This window comes from Rhinatrema bivittatum, chromosome 5, assembly GCF_901001135.1.
Source record: "Rhinatrema bivittatum chromosome 5, aRhiBiv1.1, whole genome shotgun sequence".
NCBI classification, from domain to species: Eukaryota; Metazoa; Chordata; class Amphibia; order Gymnophiona; family Rhinatrematidae; genus Rhinatrema; species Rhinatrema bivittatum.
This window is the reverse complement of record NC_042619.1, coordinates 43492251-43513793: the sequence shown is the minus strand read 5'-3', so window position 1 is coordinate 43513793 and position 21543 is coordinate 43492251. Positions and strand designations below refer to the sequence as shown.

General features: G+C 40.5%; 1 protein-coding gene across 3 annotated transcripts in view; it reads right to left on the bottom strand.

Moving 5' to 3' along the window:
- The window catches only part of TMEM135 (transmembrane protein 135), a 698244-nt gene that overhangs the window by 27134 nt on the left and 649567 nt on the right, over positions 1-21543 (bottom strand). For all 3 annotated transcript variants that reach the window (XM_029602284.1, XM_029602282.1, XM_029602283.1), the window contains 2 exons: positions 20155-20224; positions 1537-1704 (listed from right to left, as the gene is read on the bottom strand). In XM_029602284.1, the coding sequence (XP_029458144.1) occupies positions 1537-1704; positions 20155-20224 (238 nt within the window). The remainder of the gene's footprint in view (positions 1-1536; positions 1705-20154; positions 20225-21543) is intronic.

Genomic DNA, 21543 nt, shown 5'->3' with positions numbered 1-21543 from the left:
CTTGGCATGCTGTGCTGAGCAGGAACACTATACCTTGAGGACATAGAAGGTGCCCCGTTGAATCCTGAGTAGAAAAATCACTTGGCAGCCTGGGAAAATTCAACACCATAAAAGATGAAGGGACTTGTGCCAACAAGGCTCTCTCTTAACTTGATGCTCTGGAAGGGCCTGCTTCTGTGAAGTCCCATGGCAACAGCTGTAACTCTCTCTTCTGCTCTGGGGAGACAGGCCTCAAATGGGTTCCTCACATCAATTGTGTATGCTTTTTGGCACCTTATCTACTGCCACAGGCTTTCCAGCCATGCTTAATCCCTTACCTAAGGTGGATCCAGGAGTCAGCACCACAGGAAGGGTGGAGGGGAGCCTTCTCTTGCACATTAGAAAGAATCTTCCCTCGATTCTGTATTGAGAACCCAATGACACTTAACTCTAAGACAAGGAGTGACTCTGCTGTTGAGCCCCATGCCAAGGCTTGGGGTTCCCTCTTAGGGCCTCCATCTTCTACATATGATGCTCCTGTAATAGTTGGAGTCATGGTCCAAGCCCAGGCAGCAATAGTAGATGGAATGCATATCTGTAATGGACCTATGACACCCACAGTTACACGTCTTGAACCTGCTTAGCATTGGCTTCTTAGCCTTGGACTTTTCTATCCACATCTTTTTTTTTTTTTTTGAGAAGTGAAATATTCTGTTTGAGGGGTTCTCAAGGCAGAGCCAAGAAAATAGAAAGCAACAATGCAGTAAAAAGGCATAGGTCCAAAAGCTTAAACAATTTAAGAGAAAGACTTGGACATATCAGTGCAGTAGCTCAAGTGAAGAAAGACGGAGAGACTCACAAGGCAGAATGTGCATGGGAACTACTGAGCTCTAAGAGGTGGGTCCATGTTTGCGCCACTGGATGATATCATTAATGTTGGCTAATTCATGCCTGCATGTCCACGAAGAACTACTAAAAGAACTTTACTAGTGACTTTTCTCCTTGAAGTAGAACAGGATGGAATTTTTTGAAAATATTTTCTCAAATGGGTTCTTGTTTTCTGGATGCAAAAGTACACATTTGCCCTTTTTTGAAAGTGACTCAGCTGGGAAGAGAAATGTTTGGGGATTTAAATGCAAAAGTTTAAAAAATCTGTGCTGAATTTACATTATACTATCTTTGTACATGTAAATTAAAGTTGTATAATATCTCATATGTGTTCTAAGTCCTAGATCAGCTGTCCATGTTTCCTCAGAAAGAAAAAGCAAAATTGAACTGATTAAATTGTTTATTTTTCAGCTTTGATGATTATATCATTGTTTACTTCTGGAAGGAATAAATATTTTTAATTGAAATTTGTTTGATAACCTTGCTCCCCAACCTGTTTTTTTCATAGACTTATAATTCAGTTGGAGATCAAATAAAGGTGTTTTTTCTTTTTTTCCCTTCTTAATTTAATCTTTTTATTTATTGCTACCTCCTGAATTTGTTTTAAGATTGTCGTGTATCTGATTTTTTTTGCAAACTTATAAATTAAAAAGCAAAAATAAAACATACCTTGTAAATACTAACGAAAGATCCCAGAAAAGCACCAAGCTGAAAGTTTTCTTTGTTGTAGAAGAGAGACAGCAGCCTAGAGGGTTTTGTAAACAGATGCCTAAATGCTGATGGGATTCGAAGGCAGCACTGGATCAGATAGCCCACACTAAACATCCTAATAAAGCCCTTAAAAAAAGAAAAAAGTTGCATTATTTATATGTGATACACAAAGCCCATTGTATCAAAGATTTTCTTAGTATGCATGCTAATAAATCTTTGATAAAACCAGGCCAGTAACATGCATATTTAAAAAAAATCTCATCTAAGCTGATTTTGGAAGTTTTGCCTCAGCATTTTTTATTTTTTTTTTAACATAAGTTAAGGAGATGTGGCAGGAAGAAACTGATAACTTCTGCACGTTTTTTTGAATTGTAGGTGCATTCTATATTCTACTTCTAGGTCTCCTTTTGTGTAAGACAAGCTGTGCACATCCATGGCGATATATCAATCTATTTTTATTTATATCCCATCTTTTGTAACTGGTCAGCCACTTCAAAGTGGATTAATTTAGGAATTTCCCTGTCTCCAGAGAGCTCACAATCCAAGGGGACTGTTTATTATAGGTTTCTTCCCATTTTATGTCTATGGGAAAATGCTTAGTAAATCGTGCTTAAGTTTGTTCCAGAGGCAATGGCGGGTGAAGTGACTTGCCCAAGGCTACAAGGAGCACAGCGGGATTTGAACCCTGGCTTCCCTGGTTTGCAACTCACTGCTCTGACCACAAGGCTACTCCTCCAATCCACTACTAATTAATTTACCCTCAGTTATACACATTGCATATCTTTAGGGTGAGCCATTTTGAAATAGAACTCTGAAAATAAGCAAAAAAAAAAAAAAGATAAAGGCGAATTTTAAAAGGCCTACGCACGCCGAAGCCAGGAGATACTCACATAAGTCTGGCCGACGTGCACTACGTGGATTTTAAAAAGCGCACAAATACACATGTATCTCCTGGTATGTGCAGAAGAAATATTTTTACAAAAAAGGGGTGGGGTCTGGGCATTCCAGGCCTGTAACCTGAAGTAACTTTACCTCTGCTATGGATGGCATGTAAGTTTTAAAATTTAAAAAATCAGGGCTAGGCAGAGGGGCTGGAAGATTCGGGGTTAATAGGGTAAAAGGGAGGAAGGTTAATTGGGGACAAATGGGGAATGGCCTGGGGAAACTGGTAATTGCATCAGTGCTCATATCTAATAAAATTCCCTTACTTACACAGCAGAGCCGGCATTTCTGTGCACAAATTTGCGCACACATATAAGCGCATATACTCGCCTATGTTATAAAATGGCCGCTTCCATTCAAGCAAGCTGCCATACTCGCATACATGTATGCCCACGTGGCTGTTTATAAGTTACTGTTATAATGCTTATAGAGGGTAATTTTCAAAGGGATTCCCACAGATATCAAGAAAGTTTGAAAAATTGCTTTTCTCGGGCCTAATTCACAAGATATTTTCCTCTAGATATAGAATGGGAAATGCGCCTTAGTGAATCAGGCCCTAGCTTTCAAACTTTTTATTGCAGAAAGGCATAAAAACAATACATAATACTTAAACTAGAAACACCAGTTAGAGGATCACTATTTATCAAGATGTGCACTTAATACAGAATAATATCTCGTGCTATCATGAAACACCACATGCTATTTCAAATTAGCGCTATTTTCCTCACATAAATCAGGCATCATACATGGCGAGCTGTGTTGCATACAAATGTATTCAACGTCTCATTAATATGCAAAAGATTTCCTGCAGATTGAAATAATCTCAATCTGGGTTAAACTAAGCATTGCTCTCTGCTTCAATGGCAGGGAGAAATGTGGAAAAGAGGATTTACATTCAAACAACATCCAACAAGGAATTGATCTGTACAGTCTGGGTAAACAAGAATAGGAGTAACTTGCTTGAGGAGGCGGTTACTACCCTTAACCATTAAGCCTTTTGCTTCATCTTGGACGCAACTCCAACATTACTCTCTGCATCAATGGCAGGGGGTGGCAGGAAATTTGAATCAAACAGTTACCAACAAGGGCCCTGAACTTGGTGGTCGGTGAAACAGATAAGTATGGGAAATAAATGTGGGAGCTTGCTGGGCAGACTGGATGGGCCGATTGGTCTTTTTCTGCTGTCATTTCTATGTTTCTATGTAACTACGTTAATTACACCTCAAGAGGTTTAGTTAACTAGCACCAGAGAGGATTGGCTGGCTAAGCCAAGGAAAAAGGAGCATTGGGTCATCCAGCATCATCTTTAATGACAGTGCCTGCAGGGCAGGAGTGATTGGGTATTGCTCTCAGCCCTAAAGGGATCCACACCCTTGGAAGTTATATAAGGTGGTGGATGGGTCTAGAAGTGTGGTATATGGACAGACTCATGTTTATGATTTGGGATGGGGCTGGGCTTATGAAAGGAACAGGGGTTTAATTTACATTTGTATGGGAGGTTAGAAGGATATTTGCTGTGGGAAGGAGGTTTTGAAGTATGAGTGGTTTGAGATAGGTGGGTTTACTACCCCTTTAAAAATTACAGTGGAGGTGCTGGAAATGCATTTTATCGCAGCTGGCAACATATGTGCTTTCTGGACCACAGTAGCATTCACTCAACTCTGATACTCAGCACAGTTTAGGGAATCTCAAGGGAACTAACTCTCATGGTGTGGGAACCTGTGTTTTCACTGTGGGTTAATAAATAGACTCAATTACCTGACAACAATTCACAGGAACCCATATTCTGAACATATCCCTATCTATTAAATCTTTCTGTTGCTATTTCATATCTGTTAAGTCAAACATAGCACATTCCATCACGTATTCCATTTACTGTAATTGTCAACACATTTTTCTAGTTGCTAAACATTAGCTGGATAACTATAGATAACAGCATATTCAGTAGCTTCCATTCATTTATAGATATAACTTGATTCAAAGCCAAGCCCTCAAATGTTTATGATCTTTCCTATCAGAAAAATCTCAAAGTTAGTGTTCATCCTGCCTTCACTCATTAAAGTAGCAAGGTGCTGCAATGTTCCATGCTTTCCTCTATATTATTCAATGTGTCTTTGCTGTGTGATTTGGATGCTATATTTTTTATTAAACACCATAGACACCGACATGAAGTTCACATCTCAATTCGAATTCAATCAAATACCATTTTTGGACATTACGATAATTAAAGATGACACACAGGTTAAAATGGCATTATACCGCAAACCGATTGAGAGAAATACTTTTTTGAGATACCAAAGCTTCCATCCAAAGGCTTTCAAGAATGGACTTCCTGCTAGCCAGTATTTTCACATCCGACGTATATGTTCATCCCCGGGAGATTTTAAACAACAAGCATACATTCTGGTGAAAAGATTCTTCGACCGAGGTTATCCCCTATCGGTAGTACGCAATGCATACAAACGAGCTCTTTACTTTCCAAGAGAATCGTTATTAGAATATCAAACTAGGACATCATCTTCACAAGATGTATATGTTTTGCAGCACACTGATCGATCATCGGATATAATCCACAGCATTCGCCAACATTGGCATGTAGTGCAACTCCATTCCATCTTTACTGAACCACCACTTATCTCCTTTCAAAGAGGATCAAATATAAAAAATCACATTGTGAAGGCAGCACTTACTCCCACTATCAGCTGCACAGGTGATTTCACCCACAAAGAATGTGGACAATGTGACATGAGCCCCATTACTTTAACAGGGGCAAGTTGGCAACATCCGACTACTGGCATTAATTACAAGAAGAAGTTAGACACTGATTGTAACTCAGTGAATGTTATTTATGCCATTCAATGTAACTGTCCCCTTATTTATGTGGGACGTACCTCTAGACCAATAAGAACGCGGTTGAGAGAACATCAAAGTCGGTTGCACACAAAAAATCTGGAAGCACCCATTGTTAAACACTATCTATCAGTGCATCACGATTTTACACAATTGCGTTGGACCATCTTAGATATGGTTCCTACAAATACCCATGGGGGTGACCCCTGGAGTCTTCTTAATTACAAAGAACAGAAAAGGATTTTTGAATTATCCACGGAAGCTCCTCAAGGCATGAATGACAACATCGAGTGGATGTTATTGATTTAAGGAAGGACCCAAGAAACAAGACGGTAGACGGTCTAGAAAAGCCACGAAGTGAAGAAAACAAAAACTAGACCGATGCCTTGGAAAGATTTTATTAGATAATGAAAGTGCTCATTATCTAATAAAATCTTTCCAAGGCATCGGTCTAGTTTTTGTTTTCTTCACTTTGTGTCATTGATTTAAAACATCTCCTTCGGTTTTTTCACTTCCCTGATTGGTCAGCACATATGTCAGCAGTGCTCTTTAAAAACATCAATTTCAAAATGGCGAATCCCTTGCTGAGACGCCGTAGTCACATTGCAATAGCGGAAAAAAACCTTTCATTACAGACATGTATGTATTGTTCAAATAGAAAATGTACAAGAATTGCAATGAGTTACCATTCATGCTTTATGTATGTTCTTTTTTAGTTAAAAGAACAGCTCCTGACGAAGTCCTCAAAACACGGTGCTGTGTCAGGCCTTAGCAGAGCCGATACATCTGAGGCTCTTGTGGTTCCTTAAAGGATAAGTGTCGCTTTAATATATATTATGGGGTCACAGCTATAAAATGTTTAAAAATTAAGTGGCTTTTACAACTAAAGTGTTCTAACCCCGTGATTAAACACATTGAGAGAGCATTACTGTTACACTTGGCAATAACTAAAAAGTTGCATCTCTATAAGTGAACAGTTTATAAAAAGCCTTTCCAGCTTATGCCCTGCTCATTTATGAGGGTTCACACTTAAAAATTTAAAATTTATAAAAATGTGGCACTCAGGTGGTTGTGTAGTTTTTCCCTTTTTGCTATATAAACCTTACCACATATTATACCAGTTTTTCTTTTTCACATTTTTTATTACACAGACAACATACAGATCACACTCTCTCTGGTTCCAATGAAGCAGAAAACAATTAAGAAACTAAACTTAGGCTTGAAGAAAGATAGGGAGTGGATATTGAAAACTATTTATTTATTTATTTAAAATTATTTGTGACTCACGCCCTCCAAAGTTTAGGGCAGGGACATGATTACATACATAAGGTTATAAACAACGAACAAGACATAGAACACATCAGAACAAAAACTGCATTATCATGGGCCAATCAATGATGGCATGGGCACAATACAAGAAGCCTATATCACAATGTAATTAGTAAACTTGTGCAAAAGAAGCCATAAAAAGGTGTGTTTTAAGGGCCTTCTTAAATTCTTATGTATCTTTCAGGTTGTATTTATATTTGGCAGGGAATTCCAGAGGGTTAGGGAGAAAGCCCGTTTGCGTGTAATTGACAATGAGGAAGATCTTTAAAAAGTACGCGCACGCGTACTTTTGTTCAGGCAACCGGCGCAAACAAAAGTACGCCGGATTTTATAAGATATGCGCAAAATCGGCAGCCTGCGCGCACCGAGCCGCGCAGCCTGTTTCCGTTCCCTCCGTGTCTCCCCACCTTCCCCTATCTAACCCACCCCCCAGCCCTAACTAAATCCCCCCTACCTTTGTTGTGCAAGTTACGCCTGGTCGAAGCAGGCGTAACTTGCGTGCACCGCCTCGCCATCCCCCGGCACAGGCCGCAGTGCCGGGGGACTCGGGACCGCCCTCCCAGCCCGCCCCCGAACCATCGCCACGCCCCCGGACCCGCCTCGGACCACTCCCGGACATGCCCCTGCACACACCCCGACTTCCGACACGCCACCTCCCGCCCCTTTTACAAAGCCCCGGGACTTACGTGCGCCTGGGGCTTTGCACGCGCGGGCGTGCGAGTGCCCTGCGCGCGTAAATCCAGCAGGATTTACGCGCGCAGGGCTTTTAAAATCTACCTCAATATATTTATATTCCAGTTCTTCTATACCACACCCGCAGGAAAAATAGTCCTGATCATTGCAGTGTACAACATTAAAATAGATAAAATAACATCCATAATCTATAATCAATAACTAATAATAAATAAAATAACAAAAAATAAAAATACATAAAATAAACACAAGGATACAATTTGACAGAACAAAGAGAAGGGATTTCCAAAAGAGACTCTGAAGCTGATCTGAGTATTCTAATTGGGATATAAAACTTAAAGGTACTGCCGAACCATGGAGAAGAGACATGGTGCAAGAGACTGTGGCGAGTTTATATTGAATGCGATACTGAATGGATAACCAGTGTAAAGCTTGCAGTATTGGTGTGATACATCCTTCAAAAATTGGAAGAAGGATCCATCTGAAGAAAATAGGATAAAACATAAGCATTGCCAAGTTAAGTGTAAAACATTGATAAGACAGGCGAAGAGAGAATTTGAAATGAAGTTGGCCATAGAGGCAAAAACTCATAATAAAAACTTTTAAAAATATATCCGAAGCAAGAAACCTGTGAGGGAGTCAGTTGGACCATTAGATGACCGAGGGGTTAAAGGGGCTCTTAGGGAAAATAAGGCCATTGCAGAAAGACTAAATGAATTCTTTGCTTCCGTGTTTACTAATGAGGATGTTGGGGAGATACCAGTTCCTGAGATGGTTTTCAGGGCTGATGAGTCAGAAGAACTGAACGAAATCACTGTGAACCTGGAAGATATAGTAGGCCAGATTGACAAACTAAAGAGTGGCAAATCACCTAGACCGATGGCATGCATCCTAGGGTACTTAATGAACTAAAAAATGAAATTTCAGACCTATTAGTAAAAATTTGTAACCTATCATTATAATCATCCATTGTACCTGAAGACTGGAGGGTGGCCAATGTAACCCCAATATTTAAAAAAGGCACCAGAGGCAATCCGGTAACTACAGACCAGTGAGTCTGACTTCAGTGCCAGGAAAAATAGTGCAAACTATTCTCATGATCAAAATCGTAGAGCATATAGAAAGATATGGTTTAATGGAACACAGTCAATATGGATTTACCCAAGGGAAGTCTTGCCTAACAAATCTGCTTCATTTTTTTTGAAGGGGTTAATAAACATGTGGATAAAGGTGAACCTGTAGATGTAGTGTATTTGGATTTTCAGAAGGCGTTTGACAAAGTCCCTCATGAGAGGCTTCTAAGAAAACTAAAAAGTCATGGGATAGGAGGCAATGTCCTTTCATGGATTACAAACTGGTTAAAAGACAGGAAACAGAGAGTAAGATTAAATGGTCAATTTTCTTGGTGGAAAAGGGTAAACAGTGGAGTGCCTCAGGGATCTGTACTTGGGCCGGTGCTTTTCAATATATATATATGATCTGGAAAGGACGACGATGAGTGAGGTTATCAAATTTGCAGATGATACAAAATTATTCAGAGTAGTTAAATCACAAGCGGATTGTGATACATTACAGGAGGACCTTGCAAGACTGGAAGATTGGGCATCCAAATGGCAGATGAAATTTAATGTGGACAAGTGCAAGGTGTTGCATATAGGGAAAAATAACCCTTGCTGTAGTTACATGATGTTAAGTTCCATATTAGGAACTACCACCCAGGAAAAAGATCTAGGCATCATAGTGGATAATACTTTAATATCGTCGGCTCAGTGTGCTGCAGCAGTCATAAAGGCAAACAGAATGTTAGGAATTATTAGGAAGGGAATAGTTAATAAAATGGAAAATGTCATAATGCCTCTATATCGTTCCATGGTGAGACCGCACCTTGAATACAGTGTATAATTCTGGTCGCCGCATCTCAAAAAAGATGTACTGTAGTTGCGATGGAGAAGGTACAGAGAAGGGCAACCAAAATGATAAAGGGGATGGAACAGCTCCCATATGAGGAAAGGCTGAAGAGTTTAGGGCTGTTCAGCTTGGAGAAGAGACGGCTGACAGAGGTCTTTAAGATCATGAGAGGTCTTGAACGAGTAGATGTGACTCGGTTATTTACACTTTTGAATAATAGAAGAACTAGGGGGCATTCCATGAAGTTAGCAAGTAACACATTTAAGACTAAACAGAGAAAATTCTTTTTCACTCAACGCACAATAATGCTCTGGAATATGTTGCCAGAGGATGTGGTTAGTGGAGTTAGTGTAGCTGGGTTCAAAAAAGGTTTGGATAAGTTCTTGGTGGAGAAGTCCATTAACGGCTATTAATCAAGTTTACTTAGGGAATAGCCACTGCTATTAATTGCATCAGTAGGATGGGATCTTCTTAGTGTTTGGGTAATTGCCAGGTTCTTGTGGCCTGGTTTGGCCTCTGTTGGAAACAGGATGCTGGGCTTGATGGACCCTTTGTCTGACCCAGCATGGCAATTTCTTATGTTCTTATATGTTCACGTTTGCTGGTACCAGTCAGGAGCCGTGCTGCACAATTTTGAACTATTTGTAGTGGCCTGAGTGTGCTGTAAGGGACACCAGAATATAGAGCATTACAGTAATCCAGAGACGTGGTGATGCAGGACAGTCCTAAAGGAATCCAGATCTGATATGGGCTTGAGATGGCAAAGGAGGCATAACTTAAAGAATGAGGTCTTAAATGCATCGAGAGGGTGGAAGTCAACATTACCCCGAGGTTGCAGGCAGTTTTAGATATTGAAATAGATTGACTATCAAAGTCTAGTGAAGCTGGAATGTCATATGGGATGCTAAGACCCAAAAATATAATTTTTATTTTCTGATATTAAGAGATTGCCTATTTTGATTTAGCCATACAGAGATGGAGGGAGACAAACTAACAGGTAAGTGACCATATTTTGATTGGAAAAAAATTGAATATCGGCGGCATAGATGTGGTATGATAGACCTAAAGTAGACAGAAGATGGGATAGGGATGCAATGTAAATGTGGAACAGGGCTACTGAAAGAGCAAATTCCTGTGGGACACCAGTTGTGATGAAAAAACAAGAAGAGGATTCATTTGCATTTCTTAGCTGTTATGACCTATTAATGAGATAGGAATGAAGCCAGGACAAAAGAGTACCAGAGATCCTAATGTCTGAGAGCTGAGAGAGAAAAATATTGTGATTCAATGTACTGAAAGCAGGGCTGATGTCCAACAGAATTAATATGTAAGATACACCTGTACTGGAAAGAAGGAGAGCTTCAGGTTCTTATGGCCTGGATTGGCCACTGTAGGAAACAGGATGCTGGGCTTGATGGACCCTTGGTCTGACCCAGTATGGCATTTTCTTATGTTCTTATATCTTCTGAAACTAAATTGGTATTGATCCAAGAACTGTGTGTTCTTCTATAAATTGTGTTAACAAATAAAAAGTAGACCAAAAAACCGAACATCTTAAAAACACTGTTCACTTGTATATTTCTGAATAAAGGTAGCATAGTGAAAACAGTGTGGGTGCATAGAATATAATAATAATACACTCTACCTATGGGATTTCTATTTGTATACCAATGAAAAACAGTTTAGCAAAAATGTTGGTGTTCTTCAGTTTTGGGACTACTTTCACAGGACACCATTATGTGAAGCCCAATTCTAATAGTGGAAAAAGTGCCAGATCTGCAGTTTCCTAATTCATCTTCATCATTTATATGTTACACAGTTCCTCCCCCCCAGCAAAAAAAAAAAAGAAAGCTCAAAGCAAGTTACAGCAAGTTCAAATAAACATCCACCCTGCCAACACCTCCTTAAGGTACCTCCTCATTTTAGCAAAGATGGCATTTTTTAAATCAGGACTTTTGAGTTTTATAAGACTCCTCTTCACTTTGGCTGTTACATCAAACCATAATGTATGATGATCATTAGTGCTGAGATGGGCACCCACCCAGATGTTAGAGATCCTTTCTCCATTCGTAAGTACCAGGTCCAGTATTGCCCTTTCCCTTGAAGATTATATTATATGTTCAAGGAGAGCATCTTGAAAGGCGTATAGGACCTCTGTGATTGTGAGTCAGCTGACAAAATATTCCAAGCCACATCCAGCAGGTTAAAATCTCTCCCCACCTTTTGGGCATCTATGACCAGATCTCTGTTTAGTTCCTTCACCTGAGACACTCATACCTTCCAGTGTTGATGGAAGTGACATCATCCCTTTCCAAGATGGTCAAAGCACCTGCTCCCTTTCCCATGCCCCTTGCATTTGAGTTGCTTTGATAATTTATTTTTTTTAAAGAGAGCTACTCCACCCACTTTTCTGCCATTTTTATCCTTCCTAAACAGCTTTAGCACAATATGGCTGTATACAATTCATTGGACTCATTTAACCTTTAATCATGGCTCCATATCAACAATACCCATGTCTGCAGCCGCTGGAAGGGCTTGCAGATGAGGAGTTCTATTGCTTAGACTATATACATTTGTACTCATAGCTTTCCATAGCCTTCCTTGGAGGGTTCATATGCTATATAGCCTCATATCTGCGCCCCTCATCTTCTCTGTTGCTCAAGAATAGACTAGTAAGGTTCTCTCTTTTGTGATTTTCCCCGCAATCTTCATTTGTTTGTTGGGGAGGCAGTCTAAATCAATCTACTTCAATCTTCTATCCCCCCTCTTCCAGGTTAAATGCCTGCCAACGTATGATGTGAACTTCTCACATTGAAACTGTGGGGCACATACATTGAACAGTGAAATCGTCTCCTTTCCATTGGACAACAAAGCCACAAAGCCACAAACCCTTCTTCCCTCAGTATCTGACAGATAAAAAAACTAAATGATATCCTAAAGACTTCCTAACCAAAACAGCCACAAACATTTTTTTCCCTTCACAAGTAAAAAAGTATATTCCTTTACCCAGACTTCCATCAACTTTAGATTCCTTATAAGAGAGAGGTTTCTTCTGAAAATACATCTAGTTTACCCTTATTTATGAAGTAAAATTATTTTTTCTTAATAAGATTATTCAATTCAATCCATTCACATTCAGGGATTACAATTTAAAAGGACTTGCTGTATCAATGAACCACAGCAGATAGAAAATCTGGATCTGAGTTACATAACTGCTGATTCAACGAACTATGATTAAGTATGTGCTACGACTAAGAATGCCTTTTGACCACCGATGTATGCCTTGTGCTCTTATGACTACTGATGCCATGTATATATGTATATAGTTTTATATATGTTTATATTTACAGTTTTCAATATTTATTGATCTATTAATTTGCATCACCTAATCCCCCTGTTATTCTGTACTATTATTTCGGTTTTATGTAAGGGCGCCGCCCAAAAGTTTTTGTTCTTTGTGAACCGATACGATGTGCGAACGGATATCGGTATATAAGAGACCTTAAATAAATAAATAATACATAAATAACTGGGGTAAATTTTCAAAACATTTAAGCATATAAAATTTGCCTATATGCACATAAGTAGCTTGTACTCACGTTCATATTATTTTTAAAAACTTTCGAGTCCATGTGTACATTTCTGTGTAGAGGTAATCTAAAGGCATTCTGATGTGGGGCCAAGAGCTACATGTGCAAGTTGGTTTTTTTATAAGAGACTTACATGCATACATTTGTCAATTTATTTGCGTAATTTTATACCTGCTAATTATCTTGTGCAACTGATATAAGACTTGTCTATTGTTTACTAATGAATGGGTGGGAGGTCTGGGTGAACTGGGGGGAGTTCAGAATGAAGAACTAGGAGGGTCTCAATGACCTGGAGAAGGACTGGGTGAACTGGTGGAGGTTTTGGCAAACTGGTGATTTCAATTACATGCATATATTTTAAAATATACAAACTTCAGTGCATGAACACAGATTTATAGAAGTCGCAATTTTTTCATGAGTAAAATATGGGGTAGATTTTAAAAGCAGCGCGTGCGGGGTATATGTGCACGCGCTACCCGACACGCGCACATGTACACCTGATTTTATAATTTGTGCGCGCAGGTATGCGCAAGTTATAAAATCCGGGGTTGGCGCGAGCAAGAGGGTGTACAATTGTGCACCTTGCACACACCGAGCCATGCTGCCTTCCCCTGTTCCCTCTCGGAGGGAACATCTCTACCCCCCACCCCACCTTCCCTTCCCCGCCCTTTCCCCCTACCTTTGATGATGATGACTTTTTTTTATTTCAAAACTTACTTCAGCCCTGGGGCTGAAGTAAGTTGCGCGTGTCGGCTAACTGCTGGCACGCGATCTCTGACACAGCGGCAAATGGCCGCTGTGTCAGAGGCCTCTGGCCCTGCCCCACCCCAGACTGCCCATGCCCCCTACCCGCCCTTTTTTGCAAGCCCTGGGACTTACACGCGTCCCGGGGCTCTACGCGTGTCGCCGGGCCTTTCTAAAATAGGCCCGGTGTGTGTAACCTTTTGAAAATCCGGCCCTATGTGCGTATGTTTTTAAAATAGGCAGCCTTGATGCTGGAAAAAGTTTTGTTCTTGTGCTAGTAGATATTTCAGCAGCGTTTGACACCTCAGGGCATCAAATCCTCCTCTATAGACTTCGAGAATATGGTAATACTGGATCATTTGTTGAGACCTGTTAGACAAATAAGTCTAACAGATTTCAAAAACTATCAAGAGGAGTAGCCAGGTCTGCCCAGTTTCCTATTCAGAGGGTTGTCCCAAAGAGTTCAGCAGTGTCAGCTGTGCTTTTCAATATATATTTATTCCCAAGCTACAAGCTTATTAGTTGCTCTGTGCTAGATATTGCCAATATGCGGACAAAATCCAATTTTTCATCTCAAATTACCATCGGGGTCAGAGACAACTGAACTGATATCAATACGCCTATCTACAGTTAAGTGGTTAAATCACAAACTTTCTCTGAACCTTTCCAAGGCTGAGATCATTGTGCTGCAGCGTTCTAACTCTGAGAGACATTTGTCATCCTGTTTTATACACTGAAGTTTTCTTCTTTCCTGAATAGTCTTAGCTGAGGAGTGACATTCCAGCATACAAGCATAGTGATCCAGACCTCATGACAGTATTAGACAGAGAGAAACTTAGGTAAAAAAGAACACCAACAAAAGCAATAGAGATATCTTTGGAAAGGGTAATTTTATAACTCATTGCATAGCAGGAATGTTTTCCATGTACATGGAGATTTTACAGAGGATTTTCAAAGCAAACAAGGACAAAAGGAGACATTTTTAATTTTTAAAATTTTTCTTTCCATGAATTCTGCTACACCAGCCCAGTCCAGTCCTTACAGGTGGGTTATTTCCCCCTACCAGCAGATGGAGGCAGAACAAGTTGTCTTTTCTCATGACATCATTGCCGCTACCTAGGGATGGTTCAGTGGAGAAAGATCCAGTATTCTCAATGCAAAGCATAAAAAAGCAAAAACTCCTTGAACTTGTAAATATCAAGAACTCCAAAAGAAGTTTGGGAAGAAATTCCTCCCATAACTATAACCTATCCTTTAAGGAAAAATCAGGATAAAAACACAAGAGGACAGGAGGAGAACAACAAGGCGACTAAAGGCCCATGTTCCAAACCACATGCAAAGGGTAAACGTAATGAATATAAACACGAAGAGAAGGATCAGTAAAAAAGGACTTTTATTGCCCGACTCTGGCCGAGTTTCGCTCTTCTAGGAGCTGCCTCAGGGGCTTATCAGCCACATCTATTGGCTCTTCCACGAGCACACTATTTTTTAAAGGATTATTGAATGTTGAATCCTTTCTTACATGGGGACTATGTATGAGAAGTATACTTATAGTCATTACTATATTCCACGATGCGCCGCAGTCCTGCTGCTGATGAACAAGTTTAAATATTGGTGTTGAAACAATCGCTACACTAGTGTGGTTTCAAGCAATAAGTATACTTTTCATACATAGTCCCCATGTAAGAAAGGATTCAACATTCAATAATCCTTTAAAAAATAGTGTGCTCGTGGAAGAGCCAATAGATGTGGCTGATAAGTCCCTGAGGCAGCTCCTAGAAGAGTGAAACTCGGCCAGAGTCGGGCAAGATTCAATAAAAGTCCTTTTTTACCGATCCTTCTCTTCGTGTTTATCACTGCTAGCCATCTTGAATCGGCTTCCGCTTTGTTTCTTGGGACCAACGTAATGAATATATACAGCATCTAAGAAACAGAGTTGGCCCAACTTGTTGGGAAGGTTTATGATTGGTGTAGCAAGATTCATAGAAAGAAAATTAACAAGTAAAAATGTCTCCTTCCATATCATCCTGCTATACCAGTGCAGTGCAGTTCTTATAAGTTGGAAGTACCAAAGCTTCACTACGCAGGGAGGGAAGAAGTCAGGGTCACCTTGAGAACACTGGCTCCAGATGCCGCATCCACCTTGGTGCACACATCCAACCTATAGTGTTTCACTAAAGAATGAAGGGATGACCAAGTCGCTGCCTTGCAAAAGTCTTCCGAATCATGTCTGCCCATGAAGATAACTGTGCTCTTGTAGAATAAGCACAAATAAACTCAGGGACCAGCTGGCCCTTGAGCAAGTATATTGAGGAAATGGTGTCTCTGATCCACCTAGCCAACATCGCCTTGGATGCCACTGTACCCTTATGTGGTCCTTCAACCAATACAAAATGCTATCTAATTTCCGGAACAAATTTGTCACCTCGAGATATCGGATAAGCACCCAGCGAACTTCCAGATATTTCAGAGACTTGTTTCTACTACATTCCTCTTTGGAAAAGACTGACAGAGAAACTGCCTAATTAATGTGGAAGGCTGACAAAACCTTTGGAAAGAAATAAGGAATAGGATGGAAAGACACTAAATCAAACACAGTGATGGGGACAGGGTCTCTACAGGACAAGACCTGAATCTCTGAAATACATCGAGCAGAACAGATTGCAATTAGAAATATCACCTTCAAAGAAAGATCCTTATGAGATACCTGGTTAAGGGGCTCAAAAGAAGCTGAAACCAGTTTCCTTTAGAAAAAGATTGTGGTCCCACTGAGGAACCACAGCCCTAAAGGGAGGTCATATCCACTTTATTCCTTGAAGATTTATTTATTTATTTGAGATTTCTTATATACCGATAGCCGTTTGCACATTGTATCGGTTTACATACAACTAATAACTTATGGGCAAAGCCCCTTACAAAGAACAGTAGACAAATGTGGAAAACAAACAACAGTAGACCACATGTGGAAAACAAATATACAGTAGATATAAGTGAAATAAATAGATCTATGCAATAAAATACAAGGGATATATATGTAAATGAGAACAGGGAGTATAAAAGGTTACTTAGACAACTATATTAATAAAGATATCTTAAGGAGAACAATTATGATGGAGGGATCATGATACTAGCAATACAATAACTTTAAACTATAACAACCAGATGGATCTTGACCCTATTATATAAAATGGCCACCACTTGTATTTTCAGAGAATTTAAGACTAGACTTGTGTTGAATCCTTTCTGGAGAAAAGCCAAAGTACAAGAGATATCAGAATGTCAGGTAGAAACTGATAGCTACTTATAATACTCTTCAAAGATACTCCAGACCTGAATGTAAACTAAGGAAGTGGAGGTCTTGAGAACCCTTCAGGAAGGTGGAGATGACTGAAAAAAGAATAACCCCATTTTTTCCCTTCCTCAAAATATGACATCTCAAGAGCCAAGCTGAAAGACAGAATGGAGACAGGTTTTCTGTGATGACTGTGCTCGGTAGCAACAGCCCTTGATAATCCAGAAGCCAAAGAGAACAGATGCTCTGCACCTTACCAGATTCACATACCATGTTCTCCACGGCCAATCTGGGGTTACCAGGATAGCACGAGTGCTCTCCAGTTCGATTCTATGCAGAATCCTGCCTATCATTGGCCAAGAAGGAAAAACATACAGAAGCTCCCATCTCCGGCCATGGCGAATCAGAACGTTTATGTCCTTGGAATTGTGTTCTCTGCGACAGCTGAAGAACTGAGGAACTATAGCATTCCTGCGTGATGCTATGAGGTCAATGTGGGAAACCCCCAAATTGACCACAATGCTTTGAAATAATCCAGACTTAGATCCCATTCACCAGGATCTAAAAGATTTTGACTCAGGTAGTCCGCCTGCACATTCTTCTTATCTGCAATGTGAGCCATTGACATGAGTTTCAGATTGCTTTTCTACCCAAGGGAAAAGAGGGTTACCTTCTGTAACTTCTGGTGTCTCCCCACCAGTTCACATATGCTACTGCTGTAGCATTGTCGGAATGTACTCTGATGGCTTGTCTCTTGATCAGTGGGAGAAAATGATGTAGGGCCAAACTGATCACCCTAGTTTACAATCTTTTGATAGAGCAGGAAGCCTCCTCCTCCTAGGACCAGAGGCTCTGAACCACCTGATCCTGGCAATGCGTGCCCCTACTTGCAACACTTGCATCCGTGGAGTCCACAGTCCAGGAAGGGGTTGACAGATTGACACCTATAAGAGGTTCTGAGGCAACATCCACCACTGAAGTCCATTCTTCACTGACAATGGCAATGGGAGTTTGACTTTGTAGGCTTGGGTCTTAGGAGATCAAAGAGATAGAAGTGAAAACTAAAGGGGTCTCACGTGAACACTAGCCCAAGAAACTAGATCCAGAGAAGCTGCCATGGACCCGAGAAGCTTCATGAGGTCTTCCTTCCAAAGGAATCTCGCACCTCCCTTTCCCCTCACAGACACTTACAAACCGGTGAGCAAATTGATCATTCAGCTGCTGTTATCCCTTTGCTCCAGGAGCAGGCCTTCTACAGGAAGCAGCCTGTGTAAACGCTGTACCTTTTTTTGTTCCCACAGGGAAGAACAGAGGGAAATGAGGGAGGGAGAAGGAGGGGGCAGGCAGAAGAATTCTCTCCTCACAGAAAGGAAGAAGATAAAAAATCAAAATGCCTTTTTTTTTTCAAGAAGAAAAAACCTCCCCCTCACCTCCTGGCTCTACTTAGTCTCTTCTGGGACTGGGGACAATAAATAGGAGGGCTTGCACTACTGGCCCAACCACTGGCCTGGCCCAGTGTATGTGTCAAAGCTTTTCTATATTCTGCTGCACCACCAGTAAATTCTACCATCTGCTGGAGGCAGAGAATACTGGATCTTTTTCCACTGCATCTCCCCCCTAAATAGTGGCGATGATTTCATGAGAAAAGACAGTATGCTCAGCCTCTATCTACTGGTAGAGGGAAATAACTGGACTGGACTTTTGTAGCAGGAAGAAATGTTAGTTTGCTTTGAAAATCCTTCCCTAATTGGTTGGGTATGCTCAGAATTGTCCACGCACAAAGTTACACCTACTCTAATCAGGACATAACGTGTGCATGGCAAATTGCACACATATATTAAAAAAATATGAAAATATGCACTTAAGTCATATCCCTGCCTCCAGCTCTGCCCTCTGAATGCTTACTCCCTAAAGTACACATAAAACTGGGTTAAACATACTTTTACATGCACTGGTCTCTGGCTGATATTCAAAGTCCCACTTATGTGCATAAAATTGTTTTATGCGCGTAAATCACTTGAAAAATCCAGCCCATGCGGCTCATTAAGATCGTTCTACTAAATTTGTATCTAAATTCTCTTAACTATTATTTTTTGGGCAATTTAACACAATACTCCCTCTTTCTCTACTTCCTGAAGCATTAAGCAGAGAGTGATATACATAAGACTGATGTCTAAATGAACTAGACTTTTATTGTAGGAAAGAGAACACACAATAAAGCCTAAAACAGCAATAATTAGTAACAATTTCAAATTAAAAACAATTTCAAATTAAAACAGCAATAATTAGTAACAATTTCAGATGGTTCAGAACACGGCGGCCAGAATTTTGACAAACACAAGAAGAAGAGACCACATATCTCCGATCCTCAAAGACTTACATTGGCTGCCAGTGCACTATAGAATTTTATATAAATCCATTACCACCATATACAAAGCATTCCATCAACTCTCTCCGCTTAACCTCCAAATCCCATTTAAAAAACATACCTCCACCAGACCGATCAGAGAGTCCTACAGAGATTCACTACAGGTTCCTCCTGCCAAAACCTTTCACCATATGACTCTTAGAGACAGGGCCTTCTCTACTGCAGGACCGACTTTGTGGAACTCCATCCCACCAGAACTGAGACAGGAACCCTGTCTTCCTACATTTAGAAAAAGACTTAAAACCTGGTTATTTATGAAAGCCTTTCCAGATACCAACTGAACTTACTTTCAATTCAAGCAACTCAACTCCGTCAGAGTAATCAACAACCTTGGACAACTCCTTAATGTATTTTTCTTTTTCTAATTTGGCAGGTTGTATTACCTTGGCTATTTCTTTTTTAGCTCATTGTTAATTTCTCTTTCACCTTCTCTACAATCCAAGTTGCATTATGTCCCTGTTTTATTGTAACTGCTATCTTCCTATTCTATCACATGTTAATGTTAAGTGTTTTAAGTATTTATCCTTTTGTCACACCCTGTTTATTGTAAACCGGCATGATGCGACTCCCATCGCGAATGCCGGTATATAAGAAATGCAAATAAATAAATAAATAAATAATGTAAAAAGAGCCCAGAGCGCAACTTAAATGGGATCAAAGCATATAAACATAGTTTAATAGTCACAACATGGGAATTAAAATTAATATTTCTGATATCCTGCCTATCTCTAAGCTAACAATTTACTGCTTGGTTGAAAAACAATATTAGTTCTTATCACACTGATATTTTTGATACTCACTTTAATGCAATAAGAAATGCAATTATCTTCATAGTGCTTGCAACATCTATGTCTTGGTCCATGTCTACATCTGTAAAAGAAACAGTAACATCTAATAAATCTTTTCAGAAATTATTTGAAAGAAAAGATTGATAATTACATTGTCATTTTCACTGATGACATCAATTTATTTCAGTTTGCTAATTTTATTCATTTATTCATGTTGCTCAAACTATTCTACAACTTGTTTATTGATCACTTCCACATACATTTTGCCCACAATAAAATCATGAAATAAAATTATTCCTACAAGTGAAGGAACAAATCAGTAGCATATGAAATTCAGTGTGGACAAGTGCATGATAATACACTCAAGACTACAAAAATGGACAGCTAGAATATAAGCTAAAAGGTTAATTTTCAAACCCTCTGGGAAGCTTGCAGTCCCAAGGGTACTCATTTTCAAAGGAAAACTACTTATGCAGTTTCCTTTTGAAAATCTGGGCTGAGGTACACACGCTGAGGTAGATCTTAAATAAGTACACGCGTGCGTACTTTTGTTCGTGCCAGTTGCGCGAACAAAAGTACGCACGTAGCCGCGTGCATCTTATAAAATCCAGGGTCGGCGCGCGCAGCCTGCCTCCGTTCCCTCCGCATCCCTCCACCTTCCCCTCCCTTCCCCTATCTACCCCACCCCTACCTAAATCCCCCCCTACCTTTGTTGTGCAAGTTACGCCTGCTTGAAGCAGGCGTAACTTGCACGCGCCGCCTCGGCATCCCCCGGCACAGGCCGCAGTGCCGGGGGACTTGGGACTGCCCCCCCAGCCCGCCCCCGAACCATCACCACGCCCCAGGACCCGCCCTGGAACGCCCCTGACCCCGGGCATGCCCCAGACACGCCCCCTCCCGCCCCTTTTATGAAGCCCCGGGACTTGCGCGCGCCGGCGGCCTATGCAAAATAGGCGTGCTGGCGCGCAAGTGCCCTGTGCGCGTAAATCCGGCAAGATTTACGCGCGCAGGGCTTTTAAAATCTAGCCCTGTGATTACAAAGTGCTAAATAATTGTAACCTGCATTGAAGCAGACACAAATCATGCAGCCATAAATACACAGGGGACACACTTTCCTGTGCCACCCCAACTCCAGCACTGTTAAAGGTACACATGCTATCAATCACATATGTACTTTTAGTCATATTCATAGGGGCAATTTGCAAACATGGTTATCCGCATAAAAACCTTTGAAAACTGCCGCCTAAATGGGACAGAGCTTTCAGCTACAATAGAACTGAGAATTAATAGTAGACCATAAATTAGACATGTGCATTTAAAGCCAGGCTGCGTGAGATTTGTTGTGTATTAAATAACAGACGGATAAGTCCTACCACTGTACGGAGCTGTTATTAAGTTCTA